We start from the raw sequence: 24615 nt of genomic DNA on the forward strand, positions 1-24615 counted from the left end.
AGTCGAATGGAAAGTGTAGATCGTACCCTGGAATTATAGCAATTTACAGTGGTCCAAGGCGTCTAGTTGGCTCTGTCGCATAGCACAGCACAGCACTGTATCTTTCAATCAATCTAAATATAAAAGCGGCTGTCAAAATCCCAGCCATGAGTAATACATTTTGATGATTCTTCGGTTGAGCGTCCATAGAAGATTATTCTCTTTCCATTCAACTGGAATTAACCTTACTTTAACCCCATTTCTGGATATTATATCGTATGAGTATTTGCGCGAAGGATCATTTACCGCCAGACATGACCCATTATCCCAATCTAAATTCCTTCTGAACATGAATTAAATGCCAATAACAGAGTGCAAAGGAATGAGTCTGGCAATTATGAGGAAATGTCAAGTGTTAGTCTATATAAAATAAGTTGGTCACATATCGGGCCATCAGGGGAGTTTCCTTCCTGTTCGCCAAGCTCGTTCAAGTGTACTGCAATGAAGATATAAATCGGGCATTGTTCCACAACATGTATGCGGATGAAAATCAACTCACATTCATTGGATTCTGATCTCTTCTTCTACTCACTTTGAGGTCATTGCTCGTCAGACTACCGTCACAAAAGCCTCTCTTCTGCATCAACAACCGCACAAACTTACTCCATCCTTCTCAACATGAAATTCCAAACACCATCCCTCACAGTTCTCCCACTTCTTGTCTTTCCCACCAATGCTTGTCTTACAGTAGTTTCCGAATGGTTGATCGAAGGCTGGCAAGGTATCGTCATGGATAATTCCTGGCCTCGATGCTATAATCAATGGGTTCCCTCCGACGTCGTGCCTGATGAAACTACAGGGATGAATCTTACTCTCACAGGCTGCGATGATGGCTACAGCGCAACTATATTCATCAAGACTGGACCAAATGCTCAGTCAAAGCTGATTGAGTATAAGACACCTTATAAGACATTTGGTCCTTACGATATGGGTGCAACCGAGGATCCATATACAGCCCAAACGATACAATACAAGTGGATGAGAAGCTGGTGTTAGAGGCCTCTCTGACGTGAATTTGCGGTTTTGATCGAGTGTGCATGCTCATATTTACACCGATTGGTTTATTGTGTTGCGAAATGGTCAATTCGGATACGGTATTGAGGGTTGTGCTGGGCCGAACCTGCATTCGGGAGCGATGAGAGTTACATCTAGTCTGAAGATTGTGATTGTGAGTCAGGTTCTTGTTCATAGGTTATTATTCAGTCTTGATTAAGTACATATCTTCATTCATGGAAACAAAATTGGGCTCGTTGTTCCGTACATCACGGAGACAGTTTTTGCAATTCTATTGACATCATTCTGCACATGAAGCAATATCCACGCACAAGTGTTCAGTCGTAAGTATCCTAAAACGTACTCTTCTCATAACTTTCATCAAAAACATTTTCTAAAGAACAGAATGATCCCTATCCTAGTCATTTTCAAGAAACAGGACTTCAATCCTCTTTTTGCCACCCACACTTTCTATTCTTAGTTGTGGATTAGGCGAAACGAACTCATCAAAGTTCAAGCCACCACTCGACCTATTCATCATTCGCATACTCTATCAAATCCCATGCATTCGGCATTAGCATCTCTTTGATCATTCGTTCATCCCCTAAAAGCTCATACCAAAATAAACTCGCCGATTAACAGACGCCCTCCCTATTTTACCTCGATCCGTCTCTGCTCTTTACACTTTGTAATCAAACCCATATACCAATATACCCCTACACTCATAGTGTCTTGTAGTCCGAACTATTAGAATGACTCGATATGAATTTCGATATCTAAAAGCAAAAAAACACTCGAAATGGATTCAGTATTTCAAACTGATCGAACCTTTCAGTCACGTTGCACATCTGAAAGCATCGGGTGTCAAACTGCACTGCAAAAGTATCAGGACTCCTATCTGTGCTTGGCAATTTACCGCTGCTAAACCTTACGGTCAGAGGAATACAAATTATAATATTTAATTCATACATACGTACACTACGAGAAAGATATCATAAGCGACCTAGAGCGACCTCCCACGTAATACTTTCGACATTGAGCACACCATGGAGGCACCACTATCATACACGCCTCCATCGGTTCTTTATAAGAAAGGATCAAGGTCTTAAGTATAAAGAAACTAGAAGAGGTGGAATTATGGATGTATTCACATACATTTCTTCACACACTCGGATGATTACCGAAGTTCAAATTCTGTGTAAATGTATTACTTGCATCGTAGAGATGGATATTGAAACGACTTGCTAATGGAAGTTCCACAGACAGTTCATATAGAGATGGAGTGGGTGAAAAACAGTAGTAGCGTAACAAAGTAAATTTTAAAATCTTTGCCTTAAATATCAAGTTTCCATGAATGTTTGTAGTATACTGAACGGCAGACAGCGTCCAATCCTTTGCACCCGGAATTCTTTGACCGTTATCGGATTATCAGATAGAGAAGCCCAAACTCCGAACATTGAGATGGGAGCAAGTTTTATAGTCAATGAGAGGTTTCAACATCCGTACATAATGAAAGAATAGGAGTACATCGTTTGCCACCCAATCGCGCCTATGAACCTCTCGACCAATCCCACCATACAAGGTTCAAGGCTAGCCCAGAACTCGCATCCATGTTACGCCTCTCGTCTTTCGTCAATGTCATATGCTTCGTTATATCTCTCATATCGCGTGCCTCACAGCCGTAACCTCAACCCATTTCATCCTTACTTACACAACATCCACAAAAACGACCTCAGTGAACCCTCCGTCTCCCCAAATACCCACAACACTCATCGCAAAGCCCAAACCGGCAACCACAGTCCTGACAACTTGGCTGGCCATGAATCCCTCCATCTCCTCTCTCACTTCTTCCCCGTTGACGTTATCATCCATTTCCTCCTCACTACTTGCCAACCCCGCACTTTCATAATCTCTCGCGCTCTTGCTCAACACCTCGTAACTTGCATCCATTTGTCTAGGACTCATAGGTTTCTTTGATCGTTTCTTCTGTGCAATGCGTCTTGGACCTGTGGAGCCTATGGCAAGTGGGATGAGTTTATCAACGATTGAGCTTGAGGCGGCGAAGAGCGAGGTCCAGAGGAGATATGGATGTCTTTGTCCTCGAGGCGAGAAATAAAAGGCGAGAAGGAAAGACCAGGATGAAATCCATGTGAGCGCACGAGTATGTGTTGTGGCGAGAGTAGTCAGGGAGCTGTAGGAACGAGATGCGAGAGTGGCGGATGGGAGGGTTAGGAAGGCTGGGATCGTGAGAGATGAAAGGGTATAGGAAACGCCCTGTTTTTTAATGATTGTCAGCCCGATGAGTTCACAATAGATTCAGGGGATAGAAGATGATAATAAACTAATAGAAACAACAAGCTGTAAAGTCTGGAATGACAAGCTATAGTGGGGTGATGCAAGAAACTTACAGTAAGTAGGCCAAGGGAAATCGATCCCACAAACTTCAAAGTCGAAACAGTCTTTGTAGACATCTTGTCACCGATTAATATCCTTCTCAGATATATTCTCGCTGAAGGATTGTTCAATACGCAAAGATAGGGTGATGGATATAAACTGGGATCTAAGTTGTTGATATGGCTAGGTATTTATTTAATCAGCTTAGCGGAAATAGAAGTGCCGAACTAAGGGAAATCCGCCGTCATTCTCTTCAATGGAGCAATGGATCGATTATGATATTATGTAATCACATCTTGGCTCCCGGAACTTGTCAATGAATCGCCGGACCGAGGCTTGAAACCCCGGATTTTGTACGCAGGTAGGTAATTTATGTCCTACTCTAGTCCAGTAATTCGAGTGACTTGGTTTTCCCATTGATCCTAATAAGCTGTTGTATTTAGGAACTAATCGTAAAAACAAAGACGTATAAGTATCTATTCTATATCATCAATTCCGCCTCAAAATTACAAACACCCCTTTGATCCTCAAGATATAAACAAACATGGCTCTACCTCGATCAGAATATCTCTCCGACGTCTGGCGGAACGGTATCTTCGGTATGGACTTCTAACAGACAGCACAGTTTGCTGTATTTTCGCACGCTAATCATGTTCTCTCTAGACAACAAAGTCGTCTTCTGCACTGGCGGAGCAGGTTCGATATGTTCCGCTCAAGTGCGTGCAATGGTTCACCTAGGCGCCAACGCGTGTATTATCGGACGCAATCCATCCAAGACTGAATCTATGGCCAAATCCATTTCGACTGCACGTTACGGATCGAAGGTCATTGGAATCGGCGGTGTAGATGTGAGAAACATAAAGAATTTGGAGAGTGCGGTAGAGACATGCGTGAGGGCATTAGGGGGCATTGACTTCGTTATGTATGATTGCTTAACCCATTTCCCTTTCCTTCACTTGTATCAATGACACGCTCTAACATGACCACTCCAACAGCGCCGGAGCAGCAGGAAATTTTATTTCACCCCTCGAAGGTCTCTCCTCAAACGCTTTCCGGACTGTCCTTGAAATCGATACTCTCGGCTCCTTCAACACCCTCAAAGCTACTCTCCCATACCTCATTAAATCCGCCTCTGACCATCCAAACACAGCTTCTAATCCCAACACCGGAGGTCGCATAATTTTCATCTCTGCCGCGTTCCATTTCACAGGAATGCCACTTCAGGGGCACGCAGCAGCAGCAAAAGCAGGCGTCGACGCTATTTCTGCAACGGCCGCGTTGGAATACGGTCCACGGGGGATAACTAGTAATGTGATTACTCCAGGACCCATAGAAGGAACGGAGGGAATGGCAAGACTAGGGGATAAGGAGAGCGAAGCAAGCGGGGATGCGCAAAGAAGAAATCCGTTGGGGAGATATGGCACAGTAAAGGAAATTGCAGACGGAACTGTGTACTTGTTCAGCGATGCAGGCAGCTTTGTCAATGGTGAAGTTTTGGTTATTGACGGAGGAAATTGTACGTTTTATTATTTCCTAATTCTTCGTTCCCCCCAACCCTTTCATTCACCCTCGCTAAGTTATTTCTACTAACCGAGTCCAAATAGGGAGGCTCCCGGCAGGAATGGCCGGAGCAAAGAGATACCCTGATTACTTACTAGACGATTCATTCGTACGAAGAAAGGAGTCAAAGTTGTGATTACCGGGTTACAGTACATGCTGCACGGTCTGGTGAGCTGCTATATTGGGGTTGAGACATGTAATGCGATAGACATTTTGTATTCTGGCCGAATTTTTGGGTCTTTAATTGGCGAGCCTCTTCTAACTACTGGGTTTCGATGTTCGTCCTTCCAAGTTCTTCATGATCGTAACATCCTTGTGCCATCTCATCATACATTTATGCATGGCTTCCTTGATCTTATCCGCCACATCATAAATACCTAAGCACGCGGCCGCATCTTTCCTTTCCCTTTCATTCACAGTGATTCTCTGCGTCATACGTAATCTCCGAGCCACACCCAAACTTTGGAGACGTATTTACCTAATTTTATTCCCCACCATCACACGTACCCACCATCGACGAGTGTTTGATGAAGTGTAAATAAAAGACCTACCAATAAATGCCTCTCAGCATATTCCAACACCAAAGCGCAATTGGATCCTCAGCATCTTTCAAGTCCCGAATCCAATCCAACATTAGCCTCACAGTTTCATCAATCTCTAAATGGTATCGCTCTCCACACATGTTATCACAAATATCCTTCAGCATCATGTTGCCTTTCGAGAGATGTACGATGATTAAGATACTGAGGAATATTTGAGACCAGGTGAAGAGGTAGGGTATTAGACGTTTGCAACGGGATGGGGGTGAGAGGAGAATGGGCCACAGGAGACAGGACTATTGCGTATTGTTAATAGGGGCGAGGCGAAGATAAAGGTAACAGTAAAAGGGAAAGGAAGAAAGATGACAGTAGAGATAACATACTCGTAGACATTCCACAACATTTTGGGCATCCTCTGGCGTCACCAATTCCGGAGAATGCAATACTTTATACACAAAAGGTCGATAAACCATGTATTTGGCGTAATAGTATCTAGTTCTAAGTGTCGCAACTTGTATGTCATATGCATAAAGATACCTGACCGGTTCCTCATCGATGTCAGTGGAGAAGAGGACCGGACGGGGACTTTTCTGTGATATTGGTGATGTGAAATTGGGATCGATATTCCCGATATCTCGTTCAGGCGTTTGCACAAAAGGAAAACTCGCGGGCTCATCTTCTGCCCATTGGAGTGGGGTGGGGAGTAGGCCGCGCCATTGAGTTAGCTGGGATGCGAGTTGCCGTACTCCGGCTGCGGTTAGGAAGGTGTAACCTTCCGAGCAAGAGGAGTTGGCGTCCATCTTGGCCACTTTGGTTGAGAAATCAGTTTTATCCAAAACAGTGAAAAGATTTTGCAAATCGCATGCTTACTCTCGGAAATTCCATTCTGCATCTGGACGCAAATTCTTCGTAGTGCTAGTACTGAAGAACTATGTGCTTGCCAATTGGATTCCTGGTCCCCCTTCAAATCATCTTCACTAGATGGCATGGGGAAAAGTGGCATTTCAATGTGCGTCTCGAGATTCATCATAGAGGTAAGTGGCAAATCTATGTCGAGGTGTAAAGTCCTATTATCTCTCAATAGCATGAAAGGAATTTGAAGTATCAAAGCACTCACGTCTCCATGGTGGCACAATGCCAATACGCACGTTTGATAAGGTCGCCCTTCGGAGATTTCCAGTCAAAGCTATCCCTATAGTTCGGTCAGAAGGTTTTGAGAAGGAAGAAGGAGAATCGGTGTGCTGACGACGTGATAAGCATATCACATGCTGATGAAGCAGAAACCATCGTCCTCCAAAAGTCCTACGATTACATCAACTGCCACTCGTTCAAGCTTTTGGTTCCAATAATTACCAGATGGCGGTAACAGGATTGGTAATATAGTCTACGTCAAGTATTAAATTAGTCGAGTTCGACAAACTCATAATTGAAATTGAAACGCACGCTGTCAGGCAAAACATCTGCACATTTTCAAGACTGCATTCTGTCAAGACACAGCCAATCCTTTTCATCGCTTCATTAAAAAAGGATAGTCCTGGTGGTTTGGATGGCCCCGACCCGCCTCTGATGCCACTAGGCCGTGCTTGGTGGATATCGACAGGAGAGCCGCAGGATCCTTCAAGCGCTACTTCTCCAAGCGCGAATATTAGCAAGGCAATAACGGATTCCATGTCTCCATCGAATCCTTCAGACACCACTTTCACTAATGTATCAGAAAGGAAAGTTTGTCTATCCATGAAAGGGTATAGAAAGTTGAACGTATCGAAATAAGACACCGCCAGTTGAAGCATAGCTTCCTGGGACAAGCCCGGAAATGTTGTTCGCGAGCCCCCAACAACTCTACTCGCCAATGATTGCATGCCTACAAACGGTTTCTCTTGTAGATCTATATCTAAGGATAATTGAGGTCTCGAGGCCTGTATGCTAACCATGAATACTGACCCCCTTGCCAGAAGTTTGCCGTTGCCATTGTTTGATGGCGCAACTTGTAGAAGAAGTTGCTGTATAGCTGGCCATAACAAAATCTTGTGAGACGCAGTATAGTGACGATATAAAGAGTTTGCATGTATTCGACCTGTAATTATTTCGTTTGGGTGTGAGAACGAGGTTGCGAACGTATGTCCCTCGGTTTTGAAGCTAGGGGGGTCGTTCAATGATGAATGAGTAAGTGGCGTCTGACTTGGCTTGAACTCTGCGATGCCCGTCGAGAGTTGAGGGAATTGTCCGAGTATACTCTCTATATTTTTCACTCGATCCAGGATTTCAACCATGGTTTTGTCTTTCCTATGATGCTCTCAGTCAGGTCCATTGCAGATGAGAAGACTAAAACATTTCTAATTCCGTTCGCAGTATTGAATCGTCCGAAACATGCCTTGCAGCACTTACTTTGTCGGTACGGGCTCCCTATAGTTGCAGTCTATCTTCAAGCGTGTACAAAGACCGCACTTTGGACGGCTCTCGTCACATCTCTGCTTCCGTTGTCGACAAACATCACAAGCCTTGAGAAGTTAAACGTCAGTTCACTTTAGCAACATTATAACACAATGTTTTCACAAATCACATCATTGGGGGTTTCTTTGAAAAGGGTGTATGGGAAAGTGGTGAAGGGCAAACACCAACCTGGCTCGCGATCGGTCCTCTGTCCTTCCGCACTGGAGCTGCTCCAAGAGTGGAACTAGATGCCGAGTCTTGGTTCATTGGAACTTGATTCCTTCGTCGTGGAAGGGTTCCGTGGATGCAACGGATTATTTGATGTGTTCTTAATAGGTGTTTTATCGTATCCCTTCAGAGTTGCGGCGCATTCGTTTCTTGTCGGCTCAGCGAGGATAGAGCATAGCGATGTAGCTCCTGTAAAACAATTTCTTTGGCCGCCGGTTATGGAATTGTTGCTGGATGACCACGTTATATTTGATGCTGATATTATTGGCGATATTGCTGCCACTGTTCTTATCCAAGGTGCCTGTTGGAACATTTAGAGACGCCGGGTACCTAGTACTCAGGGTTACTTTCTCGAAAGAATTGACTCAAAGGATGGGATCATATGCGACAGTGAATTTTCTTTCCCAAAACAATGATAAACTTTGTTCTTGCTTTGTCAAAAAAAAAAAAAAAAAAAGAGAAGGTATTCGGGATTCAGCGACGACCACCATGTATAAATTGCATCACAAAAACGGGTTGACTATTCGTCTATCATATTTGTTTAAAATTGCAAGGTTGCATAAGAGGGATCTGAATTCTGTGGAGATGCCTCCGATCAATCATCAAAGAACCCGATCAAAAAACATGGGAGATTTGATCAAGTTGAACATCACCGGTGATGATGTCCGCCTCCGAAGGTAGGATGGATGAATTTATACCAATTTTGAATCTGATCCAATGAAAGAACATGGTTCTCTTTTATGTAATATGGTAACAAAAGGGGTTTTAGCCTCATTAGATAAGCAATGATTAATGAGTAAGCTTATAAAGCGGACATGGCGAAAGGGCAAGGAGGCGAAGTTGAAATAGTTCTTTTTGATCCATTAGTTTCTTTGACTTCTTTGACTTCTTTGACTTCTTTGAGGGCTTATCATCAACGATAAAGATATTTTAATGGAGTTTATGACAACAAAAGCAAGAACTAAATAAGTATCGGTGACATCACAATGTCATACAGTTAGTTATACAGAAACAACTTTCCAGGCTTGTTTTTAGGAGCACTACTTCTGCCCAGGTCGGTTGGTCGTACTAGATATACGAGGTAGATAGATAGGTAGGAGGTAGGTAATTAGGATACTCTGGATCATATGCAGAGTACACAGCACAAATCTTCGTCACAGAGTAAAGGGAAAGCAGTCTAGAGAAGGAGCAAGATGGGAAGATACTTCATATAGCTACCTACCTACTTACATACATATCAGGTACGTTCCGCATGGACCATATCTTCTTGTTGCCATATGTAAATCTTACCCAACTCAAGAGACAGACAACAATGCCATCAGGTCAAGTCACGCTTTTGATGAACAGGAGATATCTCCGTCAGGCCATTCATCCCCACTAATTCTTGGTAGGGCAAGAATTGTTCTGTTACCTCAAGCACTCGTGATAACGAATGACAACAACAACATCAGCAATGGAGGCGTACAACTCGACTAACACGGCATTGAGATTATGCGCAAGTTGTACGATTGCGCATCGTATCGTATGGAATTTGTATATCTTATTCTGTTTATTGGATTGAGCAGTAGGGTAGACATTAGCCTAGGGAGATACCTCCGACTCCTCCTTCGCCCTATCGGTTTCTCACTCAACAGCGAATCTCGATCGATTTCATCGTGATACGAGCAAACGATGTTCTTTGGGGGTGTACTAGCCGATTATTCGTCTTGATTTGTGATGTTGTGACGGGTCGTCCGGAGCTCGCTCCGTCAATCTTATTCGGGGATGCGCTTTACATGCGAGAGATCTGAAGTCATCCTGTACAATTATTATTTTCGTATTCCTCTTGTGTCTTGAAACCTCTCGTGGTCTGTTAATCTCGGCTTGTAATAGCGCTGCCGGCCGACAACATAAGTGTGACGTCGGTACGGAATGGCCGAAAACTCTAAGCCGATACATACTTCTTTGCGGTTGAAGTTCCTCTCACCTACTCAAATTCTCGAGGCATGGTTATTCGAGGAATGATCTATCACTATTATCTTGTCAAACCTCACCGTTCTTTTCAGAATATTGCATCAGTGTTTCTTTACGAATTTTGATCAATTATGACGGCTGGCAACGTCAGCTTGTCGATCATTAGCTTCTTGAATCCAGTCATGTTCGAGTTCAACCTAACAGTATTCTTCAACATCTACTAGAAAGTGATCACTCAGGTGGTCCAAATGGCCAGTTAACATCTTTCAACGAGGTGATGTATCGTCTCGGCCGCCGATCACATTACCTGGAATGAATATATTGGCAAGTTTTGCCAACGATGTCTAATTAGCTGAACAGATACACAAAATCTTTGAAACTCATTCCATCAAAGCCTCAGATCGCCGGTGCGAGTTGATCGTTCCAATGTCACTGAATACCACAACGGCGGGACCATCATTTCTTCCAGAACCCCATGTGGAATGTCCTCAGAGCCCCATTATTGGACGCCATTGTTTCTCCGTTGAATGTACAGAGGATTGTAGTATCGCGTTCTCTTTCCTCGTGGTGTTCAACATTGTAGATGACGCTTCTTTGTTCGACCTCGTGGAAGCTGAATGATGAAAATGACAATCTGGTCTATCCTGTAACGATCGTGGGAGAAGAATATATAAAGAGCCCCCATTGACGGCATTGTTTCTTTCCAATTCATTTAGTCTCTCCAAACATAGAACTTCCTAGCTTACAGCCTACAATCACCATAACCAAATCATTCCAGCCCCTCGAGATGTATTTCCAACGATTCGTCATCGCAGCAATCGTTCTACCACTCGCTATTGCGGCTCCCATCGCTGTAAGTCTTAATGAGCATGTTCACACTTCTAAATCACTGAGAATCACCCAAGAATACCGCGGCCGAGAACAAGAACTCCCAAGTCATCCAAAAGGATGACAAATATGATGCAAGTTTACACCCCTACAATCGCTCGCTCCTGCATACATAACTAGAAATTCATGTCTAACACTCTAGTAAATCTAGGGGGTTGCATCCTCATCAGCAACCCTCCATGCACGACAAATTCTGTGGACAATTTTGGGTCCCTTGGGTTTCGAGCCTGTTGTCGATGGGATCAATGGTGCGCTTGTGGGACTCGGGCTCAAGTGAACGAAGGCGCGGAATTGTGCTCTCGCTGATTGAGACGAGCTGGGAGACAGCGCCTGCATGGATGGAGGGAAGAAGCAAAGATATCTCATCGGATGGCGGGTGACCTGAAAGGCTCTGAGTTTTGGGTTATCGGTATGGAAATGTTTGTTGTTTGTTCTTTATTGATTTCGTTAGCAGTGATGTGTTATTTTCAATGGAGTCAATGTAGCGATACTTTTCACAGTGTTCGTATTGTAGAGGAGGGAACTCTAGTCACATTACCTCAAAACATTAATCTCCACTCAAATATTGTCTTTATGTTTATGATTCATGATTTATGATTTAGTCAGCCCTATCTAACAAGCTAAAACCTCGGCTCTAAGACTAGAACCGACGGACTAGAGATCTGCCACAATCAATGATGAAATCATGGTGTGAGTGTCGCGAAGCAGTCAACTAGATCTGTCGTTATGTAATACCCAATTCCAGCTCTCGCACTACTAAAACTATGACATACCAATTATACAAGACATACATGCAGCCTCTTTCCCTCCTCGAGATTGCATCAAGAATTCAGGGTGGTATCTGCGCTAGTGCTTAATGATTGGTACATTTGAATCTTGAATATGTGTGGGATGTTAATACACAGCACTACTATTATTTGAGTAGAACAGAACAGAATATCATCGTTTCCTTTAATAGATTGTGTAGATTCAACCTAAGGCGAATGAGCTCCGGATGCAATTACTTGTGTATGGAAATTGTTTGCATACTCAATCGCAGGTCTCAATTTTGGCGCCTCATCTAATGTATTGTGGTATTTGGACATAGAATTGACAGCCAAACTTCGTGTCTAATATAATTGGATGTGAATATTAACGATGAATTGATGAATAGGTAATAACCTTATCCAGATCTCGACCACACCAATCTATTTGATTTTCCGCCTTGGTGCAAATTCTTCAAGCTCCCTCAACCAACATTTCAAAGCTGTCTACCATTGCAGGATTGTCAATAGAATGCTATATGAGCCCGAGACTCGGCAAGTAGGGAACGAGACTGGAATGACGCATCCAAAAAATGTGCATCTGGCTCAGGTTTTCGTCCTCGTCCGCGTCCAGATCAAAAATCAGCGCTGCCTCATCGATCTTGGAACTCCTGCATCAAAATCTTTCGATGTTTCTTGCAATATATCATGATAATCGTCAGCCTCCACCGGATACTTTTCCGTTGTCATTGACGCATGCCTTAAGTCAAATTATTTCCCTTCGCAGATTTCACCATGTCTTCATCGGTGTCTCCCATCTTTTCCTCTAATTCATCACTGTCCGAATGAGCTTTCAACATTTCGTCCTCGATATTCCTCAACACTTCCTCCAAGTTGCTACTGTTCTCGACACCTTTCCTCGTATCTACCTCAACTTCTGCCGTCGTGTCTTTCCCAATATCGCTGACCGTATTGTCCAAATAATCATTTTCCTCAGAAGCTCTCGTTGAAAATTCCTCGGCCCCTGTCAGCGAGGTATTTGATCCTAAATCGTCTTCAATATCTCTCAACGGATCTTCTAATCTCTTGATCAAATGCAGAAGATGTCGATCCAGACCCGTTCCCGCCAGGATCGTAACACCAAACGGCAAGATTTCCGTGTCACTAATTTCAACCCTATATGTCCCGCAAGGGAGCGCTACAGCTACTAGGTCCAGAACATTGGCAAAATGAGCAAAGGCGCCAAGCTTTTCGTTAATACAAATGGGATCTTTTGACACTTCTTCAATGGTGGGGTGAAAAGGTGCAGTGGGAACTACCATAACGGTTAATTCGTGAGAATCATCGTCTAGCGTGAGAATTTCTTCGACCATTCTTTTGTACTTTGCCTGCTTTTGTAGATCTTTGAATACATCAACGGCCGTGCTCTTACGTGCGAGTGCATTCTCGAAGACAGAGCGAATGACTGGGTGAAGTGTGTCTTTGTTCTTGTCGAACCAGCCATCGGGTAGTGTTGTGAGTCGTTCCAGAACGAACGTACCGCCGTAAAGAAGCTCGTTGGCGGATGCGAAGGGCGTCCAGTCCATATCCACTCGCCGGCCGCCCAGCTCTTCTAAAATTGCAATTACAAGTTTGAACTGCTTTTGAAAGATGGGGATACAAGCTTCAAGCGCAGAGTCCGGTGGTGTACCAAACTTGAATGATGGCAAGGCATCCTTAGAATCTCTGGTATCTTCGGAATATACGCGTGATGAGATCTGGAATGGTGGAGGTTTGGCAAAATAGTCTTCTTTATCAAATCCTTGACAAACCCTCCAAACTTTTTCAGTGACTTCTGAAGTGACACCCAAAAAAGAAATGCAATCTTGATGGAGACAAGCTGGCGCAACCCCTTGAGCTGAAACGGTTCCTTTGGTAGGTTTGAATCCAACAATATTGTTAAACATCGCGGGAATTCGAATCGAGCCTGCGGTATCACTGCCCAAAGAAAATGACACTAAGCCTTCAGCAACACTTATGGCACTACCGCTACTCGATCCACCAACAACGTAGTCTGGGCTGAGAACTGAGTGCAGCGTGCCAAATGGAGATCTGCAACCTGTCATGCCAGTAGCTAGTTGATCCATGTTTGTCTTTCCAATAAAAAGTGCACCGGCGTCGATACATCTTCGGTAGACTAGTGATGAAGAGTTAGGAGTGTATGCAAGTGTTTGGCATCCAATCGTGGTGGGAATTCCAGCAATGTCAAAGCTATCCTTGACACTGAAAGGTATACCCCACAGTGGTGGCCTATTAGATCTATCTGGCCAACGCCTGCACAAATCTCTGGCTGAAGCCATACCATCTTCAATGGGCTGAAGGTAAATCCACAAAGATGGTTGTATGTTTCGATATGCTTCGATGCGGTCATAAATAGCTTGCACTACGAGTTGAGGTCTGACACCAGCTTCATAATCAGTCGTTAGACTTTCAATGTCGAGACTTGAGTCCCAGTAGTCAATTTCTTCCTCTCTAGCATCACATTCTCGAAATATTCGGATCATACATGTTTCTCTATGAATATAGCCAGGGGCTCGGCTCCGGGGTAAGGATATTGAAAACTCATTCACAGGAATGAAGCCCAAATTTCGAAAGAAAGACAAAGTAGAAACGGGACTTTCCAGGTATACTGGAATTTTTTCTTTCTCCCCTCTTAACAGTCCCCAGTTAGTCAATAAAGTTCCAGCTCCGCGTCTCCTATATTGAGGCAGAGTGATGACTGAAGTGAGACCTATCTTGCGCTGTCAGAAGGAGTGGTGGATACAATCTGAGACCAAAAAAGCAACCTGAAAGACTTAATAAACAGATGCTTCTGGGTGCTTACTCAAACAACGAATACATTGGTGGGGGAATTACTAGTATGAACAAAACTGGGATAATCTTACGATAGCATTGGGCATCACCCATGACCTTCATCTTATTAGATTCCTGCTTAGCACTGTACTGTTTGATAAGGTCCCCGCAGGAATCCTTTGGAGGGAATATATGAGCGAGAGGACAAACGGCCCGTGGGATCTTCTCAGGCAGATCCCACTTGGCTATTGCGATGATTTTCTTCATGTCGTCGGTGTCTCGCACTACCAAATTGATTCTCTCAACGTTTCCTTCTTTCAAAGTTAGGAGTACATCCTGTTTGAGACATTCACGTAAGCCTGCAAGGCTTTCTTCCGTTGGAAATAGAGTACGTTGCAAAGGCGTTCGAGCGAAGGCGTTCAGATGCATATCTGCAAGTATATCTGCGTCTTCGGCAGCCGCTAAGTCTAGTTGAAACCCCATAATGAGCAACGTTGAAGGGGCGTGTTAACCAATGGATACTGTTTGTTGACGACCAATAAAATGACAACCTCACTAGAATCGCGATAGGGTATATTGTGCGTTATACGTTGTTGTCATATCTCGTGATGTTCATGAAGCAAGCGTCTTGTGCCGTTCTACTCCCTCTCACAATCGCACTTTCCTACGTTAATGGCTTGCTATTGTTCGTTGAGAAAACAATCCTTTCCCATCTGGTACTTTCCTGCGATGAGTGAAGATAAGTGGCATGTACTTTCCATCCACGTACTTTCGTTCCAATGTCAATAGACCTCTGCTATATGTGCCGATAAACACACGTGCTCTCACTTTCCCATGTTATTAGTCTTCTGTTACGTAAGGTAACTAGTAAATGCTACGCTCCCGCGCCCTTCTTCTCTTGATACCATGTACGAACTATGCTAATATTCTATACCAAACTTCACGCGTGTTGATAGTATTCAAATGATAGAAATGCTAACAATTGTAGGAGCTGGTGGAGGATTCTAGTTGTTTCTCCTTGGCTACCTACTAGGTACCTACGCACCTCCCTACCTAGTACGGAGTAGCCCAGGAGTTCACCAGAAACCACTGGCGATAGATCATGAGCTTTGATTGGGTGTTTCTGCTTATATAAAGTAAACTCAGCATCGCTGTCATTCACAAGCCACATACGCCACAGTGACGTACGCAATTACCCCTCTTGTTTTTGGCCATATTGATCTGCCCACTTTTCGCCCCTGTTTCCCATTCCATTGCATGCTACAAATACATTCAAAGAGCCACGATACAATTCAACAAAAAACCATCAACTTTTTCTACACTCAACGCAATTCAGTCAAACTTCTTTGTAACAAAACAACTCAATAATAAAACAAACTCACAAACTATCATCCATCCTCATCATCATGTCTGCCAATACAGTACACGTCAAGAACATCTCCTCGCAGACCAGCGAGAAAGAAGTTAAAGACTTCTTCAGCTTCTGGTGAGCTTCAACTCCATTCCTCAAGTTTTTACTTCCTTGCAAGAGTTTAACATCAATATAGTGGAAAGATTACTAGCCTTGAAGTTGGATCCGTTGGAGAGACACAAAACGCCACCGTTCAGTTTGAGAAGGAAACCGCAGCTAAGACTGCTCTGTTACTCGACAACACTCAACTTGGATCTACCCAGGTTAAGGTTACAAGTGCATCTGGATCCAACGAGGACGATGGAAGCCATTATACTTCCAATGAGCAACGTGATAGCGACGAGATTACCCAGGAGGAGAAGCCAAGAAGCCGTATCATTGCAGAATATCTTGCCCATGGCTATGCCATTGGAGATACCGCTGCTCAACGTGCTATCGACCTGGACCAAAAGCATGGAGTCTCTAACCGCTTCCTCGCCACCTTAAACAGTCTCGACAGCAAGTACCATGCCACTGAGAAGGCCAAGGGTGTCGATCAATCTTATGGTGTTACCCAAAAGGCCAGCTCCCTCCTTTCTGGATTAACCTCTTATTACGAGAAGGCTGCCGGAACCCCAACTGGTCAAAAGCTTGTCAACTTCTACACACAAACCTCTCGCCAAGTTCAGGATATTCACGCCGAGGCTCGTCGTTTGGCAGATATCAAGAAACAGGAAGGACCACAAAAGGTTCCTGGTACCGAGAAGACAACTTGTAAGTGTGGTTCAGTTTCTGGAGAATGTCCGTGTGCCCCTGGATCCTGTGCATGCAGCGACTGTGGCAAGTCCGATGTCAAGAAGGTTCCAGGTTCTGATAAAACAACCTGCGGTTGTGGTGGTAATACCTCGAAATGTGGCTGTGCTCCTGGTCAGTGCAGCTGCAACTCCTGTCCCAAGGCCGAAACAGAGAAGGTTGCTGGTAGCGACAAGACGACTTGCAAGTGTGGTGGAGACAGTAAAGACTGTCCTTGTGCGGAAGGCCAATGTGCTTGCACTGGATGTTGCAAATAGATCATTCTTTTATGTTTCTTTCGTTGCTGGTCATGGAAATCAAATTGTATCATTAGTTACCTGCTGACTTAGCTTTTTTAACCAGCTGATTCAGCAGCTATTGTGGACTCAACCAAGGTTGCACCTCTCGATTCTCAATCTGAGAAGCCAACCTTTGCTTGAGCGTTTTGTGTTTTTGATCTTTTTATGAGAGTGGCAATTTTTGGGATCGGTGTGAATGGTTACAGAAAACGGATATTAGGGATGAACTATCAGATTAAGTTGGACGGTTGTTTGCAAGCGATGCGTTGGGGGAATATGAAGGTTAATGATCAATTCGCGAATTAAATATCATTTGTTTTTCACCACAATTACGTGCGTCCCTGATATGATGTTATTTGTGACGGCAAAGAGTCCTGTTTACTTGGCAATTTTTATAAAAAGTGACGCTTGTGTCCACATAATTACTCAGAAAACCGTGACGATAATGCATGACAACATTCTGTTGATGGATTAGTTATGTAATCTTACAAGCCTGTTGTTGAGATATGGATAGGTAGACCTGCATATAGGTCAACAAGACCGTTGGAAAATACTGAGCCCCTCTGCTGTTCATTGAACCAACTAATGTGTGACAATATATGTTTTTCAAAGAGTCTGTATTCTATATAGAAATATTGATACACCTTGCACGTTCTCACGACAGAAGTAAGCCAACATCACACCAGAATACTTGATAACGAGTTTATTTCATTGTCTCATTTAACTCCTCCCATTTCATGACGGTATCATATCATCTCATATCGTATCAATACGTACACTTCCTTTGGAAGTGCGACTAATATACATGTTTCCATTCATTATCCCGAACACCCTCATATCAGTTCGCGTTTAGTTCTCAGTCTTTGAGCGAGTCTCGTTTGAGTGATCATCGAGAGGTCCCTTTGGGTTTGAGGAGAGGTTCTGTGAGAAGTGTGTTAGCATTGAATCTGGTTAGATGTCTACTCAACGAGCAGGTATGAACTTTACGTACCTCAAGATCGGATTTGCTGTCTTGTTGGTTGTTGCCTCCTTGGCTGACTCCCTTGGCATCGGAGGGAGCACCTGTTTGAGCACCGGATTGGGTCTCAGGTGGTGGTGATTGACGTCCTTCAGGCATGATGTATGTGTGTATGTGTGTTTAGATAGTTCTAAGGACAATTAGTTTGACTGAAGAATGAATTTGAGATTTGTTGTATGGAACATGGAATAGGAGGTAGAGGTTAGCTTGTACGAAGCGAGGGACCAAACGACGATGTTAAGTCGATGCAGATGATTGAGTATGTGAGTGATCAAGTATAAACTTACATTGATGAAGAGGAATTGAGTTTGAGAGATGGATAGTAAAGTTGTGTAGAGTTTTAGATATGAAGGTTGACAGAAACAAGCTTCTCCTTTTCTATATACCCCTCTAAGCTTCATACGTCATAGAGAAAGTTGCCCCCCACTTCATCCTTTCACTGTGACATGAACTCGGGGCTTTTACTCCAGGCTTAAATAGGATCATGTGATTTTGCTAAGCTTTGAGTGTCAGCCACAAGTCACAAGTCACAAGCCACATGCCAAGATTACCTAGGTAGCCTCACCCTTTCTAAATTATCCATGGATGCGCTATCAAACCGTTCCTCAGCAATAGTGCTACAGCCTTATGATTTTGTTACAATTAGATTAACTAATTGATTTACAAAGTTATTCTAATCCTACTCCTATGTATAATATGGTCCCGCACTATTGAAACCTAGCAATACATAAACGTGTATTTATCGTCGCGCGAAAGTCTACAATCCACTCCGTGCTCACTTCGGTGAAAGTGATGGCACCAGATTTAAACTCAATACCTATATCCCCAAGACCTCAGGAGGTGATAGCATCTCCACGTCTTACATCTCGTACTCCTTCCCGACGCACTTCTCAAGCAATGGCTTCCCCAAATAATCTATCGACTTCTTCCTTAAATATTCTCCCTTCGAACCAAAGTGCTGTCACTGCAGCTTCACCTCCTTTGATGTCGCCTTCCAATAATATTTTGACATCTGCAACTGGCACGATTCCTTCAGGAGATAATACCGGTGTAGGAATGGGACCTGGACCGTTAAGACACCCAAGGCCTCTGACGGCTGCGGATTTACATCTACAACTGGAGAAAGAACAAGAAGCTGTCGTATGTACATTCCGATAGTTTATCAAATGTCTAGTGATTCTTTCAGACAATGAAAGCTTTGTATTCTGGTTATGTGTACTAATCTTTGTGATGCTATGATAGGTGAATCGATTAACCCGCGAGCTGAGCATGCTTCGTGCTGCTCAAAATGCCTCCGTCGTCTCAAATACCTCGTCCACTTCCGCAGGCCACCCTGATGGGTTAGATAACTCAAACCATCTCCTATCCGGACCCAACCACCCCATTCCTTCACACCGTCGCCATCACCGCACATCTTCCAGCACCTCCACTCGAAGCATTACTGCCACAGCAGGCAGTATCAGCACGACCAGTGGAATCGCCGCCCCTGCCGCTCGACGCGTCGATTCACTACCTCAAGCTATCTCCCTGAGTCGCCAAAACTCCACAACTGGTGTTCACAGATCCGGAGCCAGTAGTCCTGCACCATTGAGCGGTAGTTATGGACATGCGGATCAATTCTCGCATTTCTATCACCAACAACGACCTAGTATGCTACCACATCGTGATTATTCATCGGGTAATGTACCAACAATGGGTAGCACTGCGGGTGAAGTTGGTAGTGCGACAAGCGTGCCAACAACAGCAAGATATGAGGAGGCAGCCCTTCAAAGACAGGAATTAGAAAATGTGAAGAGAGAGAATGAAGCGTTGAAGAAGAGGATTAGGGAGTTGGAGAGGACGATAAGGGATAGAAGACAGAGTGATGCAAGTTTGAACAGACCAAGAAGTGAGAGTGTTAGTACGTCGGCCAGTGTGAGCATTGGAAGAGGCAGAGATAGCTTAAGGAATAAGGATGTAGAGGAAGATGAGAACGTTAGGGTTGGGGAGAGTGCTAGAAGTGGTGGCTTGAGATGAGTGGGTTTGGTTTGTTTCTGACGATCTGATATTTCGGAGTTCGTGAAGGTTTCATTTCTCATTGATTGCTACAAATTTTCGACTTGGCTCGAAGGATAGGAGAAAAATATGGCGTATAAGTAGGTTTTTCTACATGGTCTGGTCTAGTTTTCGTATTGCAGGGAAATATGGGAAATCTCAGAATTCAGCCCAGGGATAAATTATTACAATACAATCTACTCTTTATTGAAATAGCTTTCATCGTTGTATAACCTTACTTGCTGAAATTCTCACATATTCACTAATCCGCATGACTATTCGTGCTTTTAATGCTTCCGAAAGGTCTTCCGGCGTAGTATTAACTAGATTAGATTCAACGTTGCCCATAGAATATTCAGTCCAAAAAATGAAACTAATAATCAAACCCAACGACTACTTGTCGGCTATTCATAATATGGCCAACTACCCGTAGGTGGTTGGTAGCACCAACTCTGACCTGCAGCGATCCTGACATAGTGAAATTATTTTATAAATTAATAATAAATCAATTATACATTCAATTGAAGAAATGAAAAGATAAAAATGTTTATTAGAATAGCCTCAATATAGTTATTAAGAATGATTATTTGAGTATTAATAGTGAAGATATAGATGTAAAGTTAGTAATGAATTAGATCTTGTTTAAAACTTCGGAATCAAGAAAATAATATTTTCAAATTGAACTCAAGAGAAAAATATTATATTTTATAATATTACAAATCATTAGATAAAATATATATTATTAGAAATTCAATACTAAATTAAAAGGCTAATCAAAGCTATCATCTGTACTAAAATTTAATATTATATATTGTATAATTGATTTACTATTGATTTATAAAATATATTTCACTATATCAGGGTTGCTGTAGGTCAGGATTGGTGCTACCGACCACTTTAGGGTGGTCGGCAGAATTTTTCTAATAGCCGGCAAGTACCCCAACCAGCATTTACATAAACACAAGTCGCAGTAATAAAAGTAGAGTGGTCGGAGGGGAGGAGACGGCTTTATATGGCATTTCAACTTCGAGACCGAGACGAACTTTGAGGAGGGAGGCGAGCTAAGATGGAAGCGAACGTCATCGCTCGGATCTGTTGGAGAGATTGTTCGTTACAACATGTACACCATACGAAACATAACCTGTCCTCTCGCATACCATGGCTTGACGCCGGTCACGTCGAGACATGAGACCTACGAGCCTATATTCGAGTATTGTTCCTAAGTTTCAAGAATAGATATGAAGTTCCAAGAGTGTCTGCCACGTCAAATGTTACTTGCTTGATGACTTGCGACCACCGAAGCCGATATTGGATCGCTAAGTCCAATGGCTCGGATATTGTTCTTGAACAGAAGTCTGGGATAGAGTCGATTGTCCTCAGAGATGCATGAGTTAATGTACTCCTCTAAAATTGTTGGGTCCAAATGGTCTTGCTCTTGCAATATCACCACCGCTCAACTGCTGACTTATTGTTCTGGCGTTACCGTAGCCAACAATGCTGGCTCATCTAACAAGGCGTTACAAATAGTCTGGCCCACTCGGATCTTGTAGCCATTGATGCTGTACTTATCGCGAACATGATCATAAATTTCCAAAGCGTCGTTACCCCCCGTTTGCTTGAGAAACTTGAATCCAATGGCGAACGACTACCGTTCGGAATGGTAGAGATGCTAAAAATATAGTGATTTTAGGAATCAAAATTAATTTTTGTTCCAATCAATGGAGAAATGTTTGGCAGTGATAGTCAACACAATACATCTTATGATAGAAAGGGGCTTAGTTACCGGCCAAGGCAGAGTTGTACAGAAAAACATACAGACTACTAGGAATTGCTCGAGTAGGAAGCAAGATTCAAAGTATATAATTGCGCCATGTACCTGGGTAGTGCAGGATTGACGGTCAACCAGGATGGCAATTAGCAGGATACTGAAGAATTACAACCACAGTGCCCCGCAATTAACAGAAAAATCCGAACGCCGAACCCGCAAAAAGAAATGTATTATAGAGAGTTTAAAGGAGTGGTATTTCTATTGATGCTTTTGATATCAAACTTCGATCGAGATATACCATGAACTCCGTAGGTTTTTGACACTCGGCTTTTCTGTTAGTCGCGATTATGTCACGTGATTGCCCCAGTCAAGCGGGAAAAAAGGTTGCGCACAGACACAAGCAGGGTGTACCTACGATCAGGCCAATGAAAGAATTGACAAAAGAGTCGAGGCCCGCTTATTGTCCTTCACCAACAGTCCGAACGAGGTGATTGCCCCAGATGGCAGGATAGACACATGCCATTGTTTGAACAAGTTCAACTCCTTCTAAGTCAAACTGCGAAGTTTGATCCGATGAACATGTCCCTACGATTCAACGAATCATGCCTTCTCAACCAAGTCCCTGCGTCTGAATTCATACCAGCCTTTTAGCAAGGTAAGCAAGGACTATGGGGAATTACAATCACCGAATCATATTTAGGATTCTATGCCAGTATTGGCATTGGATACTCTGATAGTGTTATATTCAGTATTATGTTGACCATACGAGCGAGCTGTCTGCGCCTCAGCGACAAGTGCAAATGGGGTTGTGTGGTTTCCGAAGTGCGAAATATATAACTTAGTACAACGTGTCAGATGAACTTCAAGTTGTTCTTCAATTGACTTCTTCACTATCATAATCGGCTTCAATTTTATGCAAAGAGTTCATTCACAGCATCTGTATAGATCTGAGTCTTTGCATCTTTCGTACATAATACTCACAACAGAGTGTTTTATATGAGCTTTCAAAAATGAACGGAACTTGTGCTGGTGAGCTCCAAATATCCCTTCCCTTCATCACCCACGAGTCCTGATTTACTTAGCCCTTTATACCCCTCATACAAAATGGAGCTTCTGTCCCAACGTCGGTGCCGCCTACTTTTTTGCCGTCCTATTCTTTCTCACCACTGTAGCTCACTTGGCCCAAGCTATCCTCTATAGAAAGGCATACTGTTGGGTCATTATAGCATCAGGACTAGCACAGACTCTTACGTATATATTCAGAGTTGCTAGCATAAATATTCCTGCTAGTTTTGCAGATTATGCAGCTTGGTTTATTCTAATTTTAGTGAGTGATTCTCTTAATCAACATTGATTGATGAAACTAACCTATGTGTCTAGATTGCACCACTTTTCACAAATGCCTTCACATATATGGTCATGGGAAGGATGATCTGGAATTACTCCACAGATGCTACGATATGGAAAGTAACGGCATGGAGATTTGGACTCTACTTTGTGATTCTAGATATTGTGTATGTCTAGTCAAACCCCTAAAAGTTTCAATCCAGCACTAACATAGAACTCAGAGCACTTATCATTCAGGTTTACGGAGCTGCAACTGCATCCAGCGACACCGCAACTTCAAGTGAAATCTTGGATGGTGTGTGATCATCGCAGATTCCGTTTGCTTGAGCTAGCTAACATTACTTTAGGCCTTCATGTCTACATGGGTGGTGTTGGAATACAGCAATTCTTCATCTTCGTCTTCCTTTTCTTCGCCTTCAAGTTCCATCAGACACTTCGTGACCAGTCCCGTCGAAAGATCTATACTCCACGAAAAGCATGGTCCTTACTCTATGCCTTATATGCAGTCATATTACTGATAACTGTAAGGCACATCCCTCTCCCCCAGCTTCTCGAATCTCTTTTCTAACCCACCTCATAGCTCAGAATCATTTTCCGTCTCGTTGAATACTCTCAAGGCCTAAAAAGTAGTATTCCCAACCACGAGGCCTTCCAATACTCTCTCGACTCTGTCCCAATGCTTTTTGCTCTCGTTATTCTTAACATATTTCATCCCGGTCGCATCATGGCGGATCCGGACTCAAGCATTCCAGGGAGGAAAGCGAGGAAGAACGTCGCCTTTAGAACAAAGATGCAGAAGATTGGAAACAGTGATACTTACGACGTTCAAATGGTGTAATATTCACAAGTCGTTATGAACAGCTTGAGGTTCGGAGTTGGAAATAGATATTGTATGACTTGAGAAAGAGAATTGGCGTTGGCTTTAGAGCCGCATTAGAGGTTGGGCTATAGAGATTCAAAAGTTGAGTTGGAGTTATAATCATGATTGACCGAATGAAATTGGTCGTTGGATTCACTGGGTCTCGTTTTCAACACGTTGCTGGAAGATACCTCCAAGCCAAAGGTAGCTTCTTGAGGAGGGATGGGGTACTACCCTTGTTGAGTTGAAATATACTCATGAGATTGGTTGAAACTAGAGTTGCGGATACATAATGTATTTTAATGTCACGTTTGTCAGTTCGATATTTACACAACAGCATATCAAGACAAGTCATTTCAAGGGCATTGTTTATTACTACCTACTATTCAAGATCAACTAATAGTACATTGGAAACTTCTTGAAATTCATTATCAAGCGGTATTTTGGGGGGGGATAGTATGTCTCCAACAGGCTGTTGTACGCCAAGTCGCCAACAGGCTGACAGTCAG

The 24615-nt window shown here is 43.2% G+C and overlaps 10 protein-coding genes across 10 annotated transcripts; 6 read left to right on the plus strand and 4 right to left on the minus strand.

The window, feature by feature from the left end:
- Positions 1-657: 657 nt before the first annotated feature.
- On the plus strand, positions 658-1035 carry EAF02_000547 (uncharacterized protein; the record flags this gene model as incomplete). The annotated part of the gene is made up of 1 exon (XM_038896595.1): positions 658-1035. One exon carries the CDS (start codon positions 658-660, stop codon positions 1033-1035), a length of 378 nt encoding a protein of 125 aa, XP_038763454.1.
- A 1196-nt stretch (positions 1036-2231) lies between these two features.
- EAF02_000548 (uncharacterized protein) lies at positions 2232-3621 on the minus strand. The gene is made up of 2 exons (XM_038896596.1): positions 3441-3621; positions 2232-3306 (listed from the first exon to the last, which is right to left on the minus strand). Exons 1-2 carry the CDS (start codon positions 3501-3503, stop codon positions 2740-2742), a joined length of 630 nt encoding a protein of 209 aa, XP_038763455.1. The 5' UTR covers positions 3504-3621; the 3' UTR covers positions 2232-2739.
- A 185-nt stretch (positions 3622-3806) lies between these two features.
- On the plus strand, positions 3807-5271 carry EAF02_000549 (uncharacterized protein). Its single transcript, XM_038896597.1, has 4 exons — positions 3807-4025; positions 4090-4348; positions 4422-4942; positions 5031-5271. The coding sequence occupies exons 1-4, from the start codon at positions 3971-3973 to the stop codon at positions 5120-5122; spliced, it is 927 nt and encodes a 308-aa protein (XP_038763456.1). The 5' UTR covers positions 3807-3970; the 3' UTR covers positions 5123-5271.
- Positions 5272-9051, minus strand: EAF02_000550 (uncharacterized protein). Its single transcript, XM_038896598.1, has 7 exons — positions 8145-9051; positions 7911-8023; positions 6879-7808; positions 6643-6827; positions 6396-6572; positions 5909-6333; positions 5272-5821 (listed from the first exon to the last, which is right to left on the minus strand). The coding sequence occupies exons 1-7, from the start codon at positions 8220-8222 to the stop codon at positions 5534-5536; spliced, it is 2196 nt and encodes a 731-aa protein (XP_038763457.1). The 5' UTR covers positions 8223-9051; the 3' UTR covers positions 5272-5533.
- A 1872-nt stretch (positions 9052-10923) lies between these two features.
- EAF02_000551 (uncharacterized protein) lies at positions 10924-11301 on the plus strand (the record flags this gene model as incomplete). The annotated part of the gene is made up of 3 exons (XM_038896599.1): positions 10924-10989; positions 11042-11098; positions 11176-11301. 3 exons carry the CDS (start codon positions 10924-10926, stop codon positions 11299-11301), a joined length of 249 nt encoding a protein of 82 aa, XP_038763458.1.
- Positions 11302-12528: 1227 nt separating this feature from the next.
- Positions 12529-15082, minus strand: EAF02_000552 (uncharacterized protein; the record flags this gene model as incomplete). Its single annotated transcript, XM_038896600.1, has 2 exons — positions 12529-14537; positions 14692-15082. The coding sequence occupies 2 exons, from the start codon at positions 15080-15082 to the stop codon at positions 12529-12531; spliced, it is 2400 nt and encodes a 799-aa protein (XP_038763459.1).
- A 736-nt stretch (positions 15083-15818) lies between these two features.
- On the plus strand, positions 15819-17409 carry EAF02_000553 (uncharacterized protein). The gene is made up of 3 exons (XM_038896601.1): positions 15819-16085; positions 16147-17033; positions 17145-17409. The coding sequence occupies exons 1-3, from the start codon at positions 16006-16008 to the stop codon at positions 17219-17221; spliced, it is 1044 nt and encodes a 347-aa protein (XP_038763460.1). The 5' UTR covers positions 15819-16005; the 3' UTR covers positions 17222-17409.
- A 275-nt stretch (positions 17410-17684) lies between these two features.
- On the minus strand, positions 17685-18500 carry EAF02_000554 (uncharacterized protein). The gene is made up of 3 exons (XM_038896602.1): positions 18386-18500; positions 18072-18228; positions 17685-18001 (listed from the first exon to the last, which is right to left on the minus strand). The coding sequence occupies exons 2-3, from the start codon at positions 18195-18197 to the stop codon at positions 17930-17932; spliced, it is 198 nt and encodes a 65-aa protein (XP_038763461.1). The 5' UTR covers positions 18198-18228; positions 18386-18500; the 3' UTR covers positions 17685-17929.
- A 196-nt stretch (positions 18501-18696) lies between these two features.
- Positions 18697-20341, plus strand: EAF02_000555 (uncharacterized protein). The gene is made up of 2 exons (XM_038896603.1): positions 18697-19238; positions 19341-20341. The coding sequence occupies exons 1-2, from the start codon at positions 18891-18893 to the stop codon at positions 20112-20114; spliced, it is 1122 nt and encodes a 373-aa protein (XP_038763462.1). The 5' UTR covers positions 18697-18890; the 3' UTR covers positions 20115-20341.
- Positions 20342-22910: 2569 nt separating this feature from the next.
- On the plus strand, positions 22911-24085 carry EAF02_000556 (uncharacterized protein; the record flags this gene model as incomplete). Its single annotated transcript, XM_038896604.1, has 6 exons — positions 22911-22929; positions 22983-23227; positions 23281-23414; positions 23469-23542; positions 23595-23770; positions 23828-24085. The coding sequence occupies 6 exons, from the start codon at positions 22911-22913 to the stop codon at positions 24083-24085; spliced, it is 906 nt and encodes a 301-aa protein (XP_038763463.1).
- Between the last annotated feature and the right edge of the window lie 530 nt (positions 24086-24615).

The sequence above is a fragment of the Botrytis sinoallii genome (assembly GCF_014898435.1).
Source record: "Botrytis sinoallii strain Bc 23 chromosome Unknown BSIN_001, whole genome shotgun sequence".
In the NCBI taxonomy this organism is placed as follows: domain Eukaryota; kingdom Fungi; phylum Ascomycota; class Leotiomycetes; order Helotiales; family Sclerotiniaceae; genus Botrytis; species Botrytis sinoallii.

Excerpts from the sequence above, each read along its gene's own strand:
- EAF02_000548 (XM_038896596.1), bottom strand. The coding sequence starts at position 3,503 with ATGTCTACAAAGACTGTTTCGACTTTGAAGTTTGTGGGATCGATTTCC. Across the intron at positions 3,307-3,440 it reads TTTCCCTTGGCCTACTTACT|GGCGTTTCCTATACCCTTTC; the intron begins GTAAGTTTCTTG and ends ATTAAAAAACAG.
- EAF02_000549 (XM_038896597.1), top strand. The coding sequence starts at position 3,971 with ATGGCTCTACCTCGATCAGAATATCTCTCCGACGTCTGGCGGAACGGT. Across the intron at positions 4,026-4,089 it reads CTGGCGGAACGGTATCTTCG|ACAACAAAGTCGTCTTCTGC; the intron begins GTATGGACTTCT and ends TGTTCTCTCTAG. Across the intron at positions 4,349-4,421 it reads GGGGGCATTGACTTCGTTAT|CGCCGGAGCAGCAGGAAATT; the intron begins GTATGATTGCTT and ends CCACTCCAACAG.
- EAF02_000550 (XM_038896598.1), bottom strand. The coding sequence starts at position 8,222 with ATGAACCAAGACTCGGCATCTAGTTCCACTCTTGGAGCAGCTCCAGTG. Across the intron at positions 8,024-8,144 it reads GAGGACCGATCGCGAGCCAG|GCTTGTGATGTTTGTCGACA; the intron begins GTTGGTGTTTGC and ends TAACTTCTCAAG. Across the intron at positions 6,573-6,642 it reads CATTGTGCCACCATGGAGAC|ATTTGCCACTTACCTCTATG; the intron begins GTGAGTGCTTTG and ends ACCTCGACATAG.
- EAF02_000553 (XM_038896601.1), top strand. The coding sequence starts at position 16,006 with ATGTCTGCCAATACAGTACACGTCAAGAACATCTCCTCGCAGACCAGC. Across the intron at positions 16,086-16,146 it reads AAAGACTTCTTCAGCTTCTG|TGGAAAGATTACTAGCCTTG; the intron begins GTGAGCTTCAAC and ends ACATCAATATAG. Across the intron at positions 17,034-17,144 it reads TCCTTGTGCGGAAGGCCAAT|CTGATTCAGCAGCTATTGTG; the intron begins GTGCTTGCACTG and ends TTTTTTAACCAG.
- EAF02_000554 (XM_038896602.1), bottom strand. The coding sequence starts at position 18,197 with ATGCCTGAAGGACGTCAATCACCACCACCTGAGACCCAATCCGGTGCT. Across the intron at positions 18,002-18,071 it reads ACAGCAAATCCGATCTTGAG|AACCTCTCCTCAAACCCAAA; the intron begins GTACGTAAAGTT and ends CACTTCTCACAG.
- EAF02_000555 (XM_038896603.1), top strand. The coding sequence starts at position 18,891 with ATGGCACCAGATTTAAACTCAATACCTATATCCCCAAGACCTCAGGAG. Across the intron at positions 19,239-19,340 it reads AGAAAGAACAAGAAGCTGTC|GTGAATCGATTAACCCGCGA; the intron begins GTATGTACATTC and ends ATGCTATGATAG.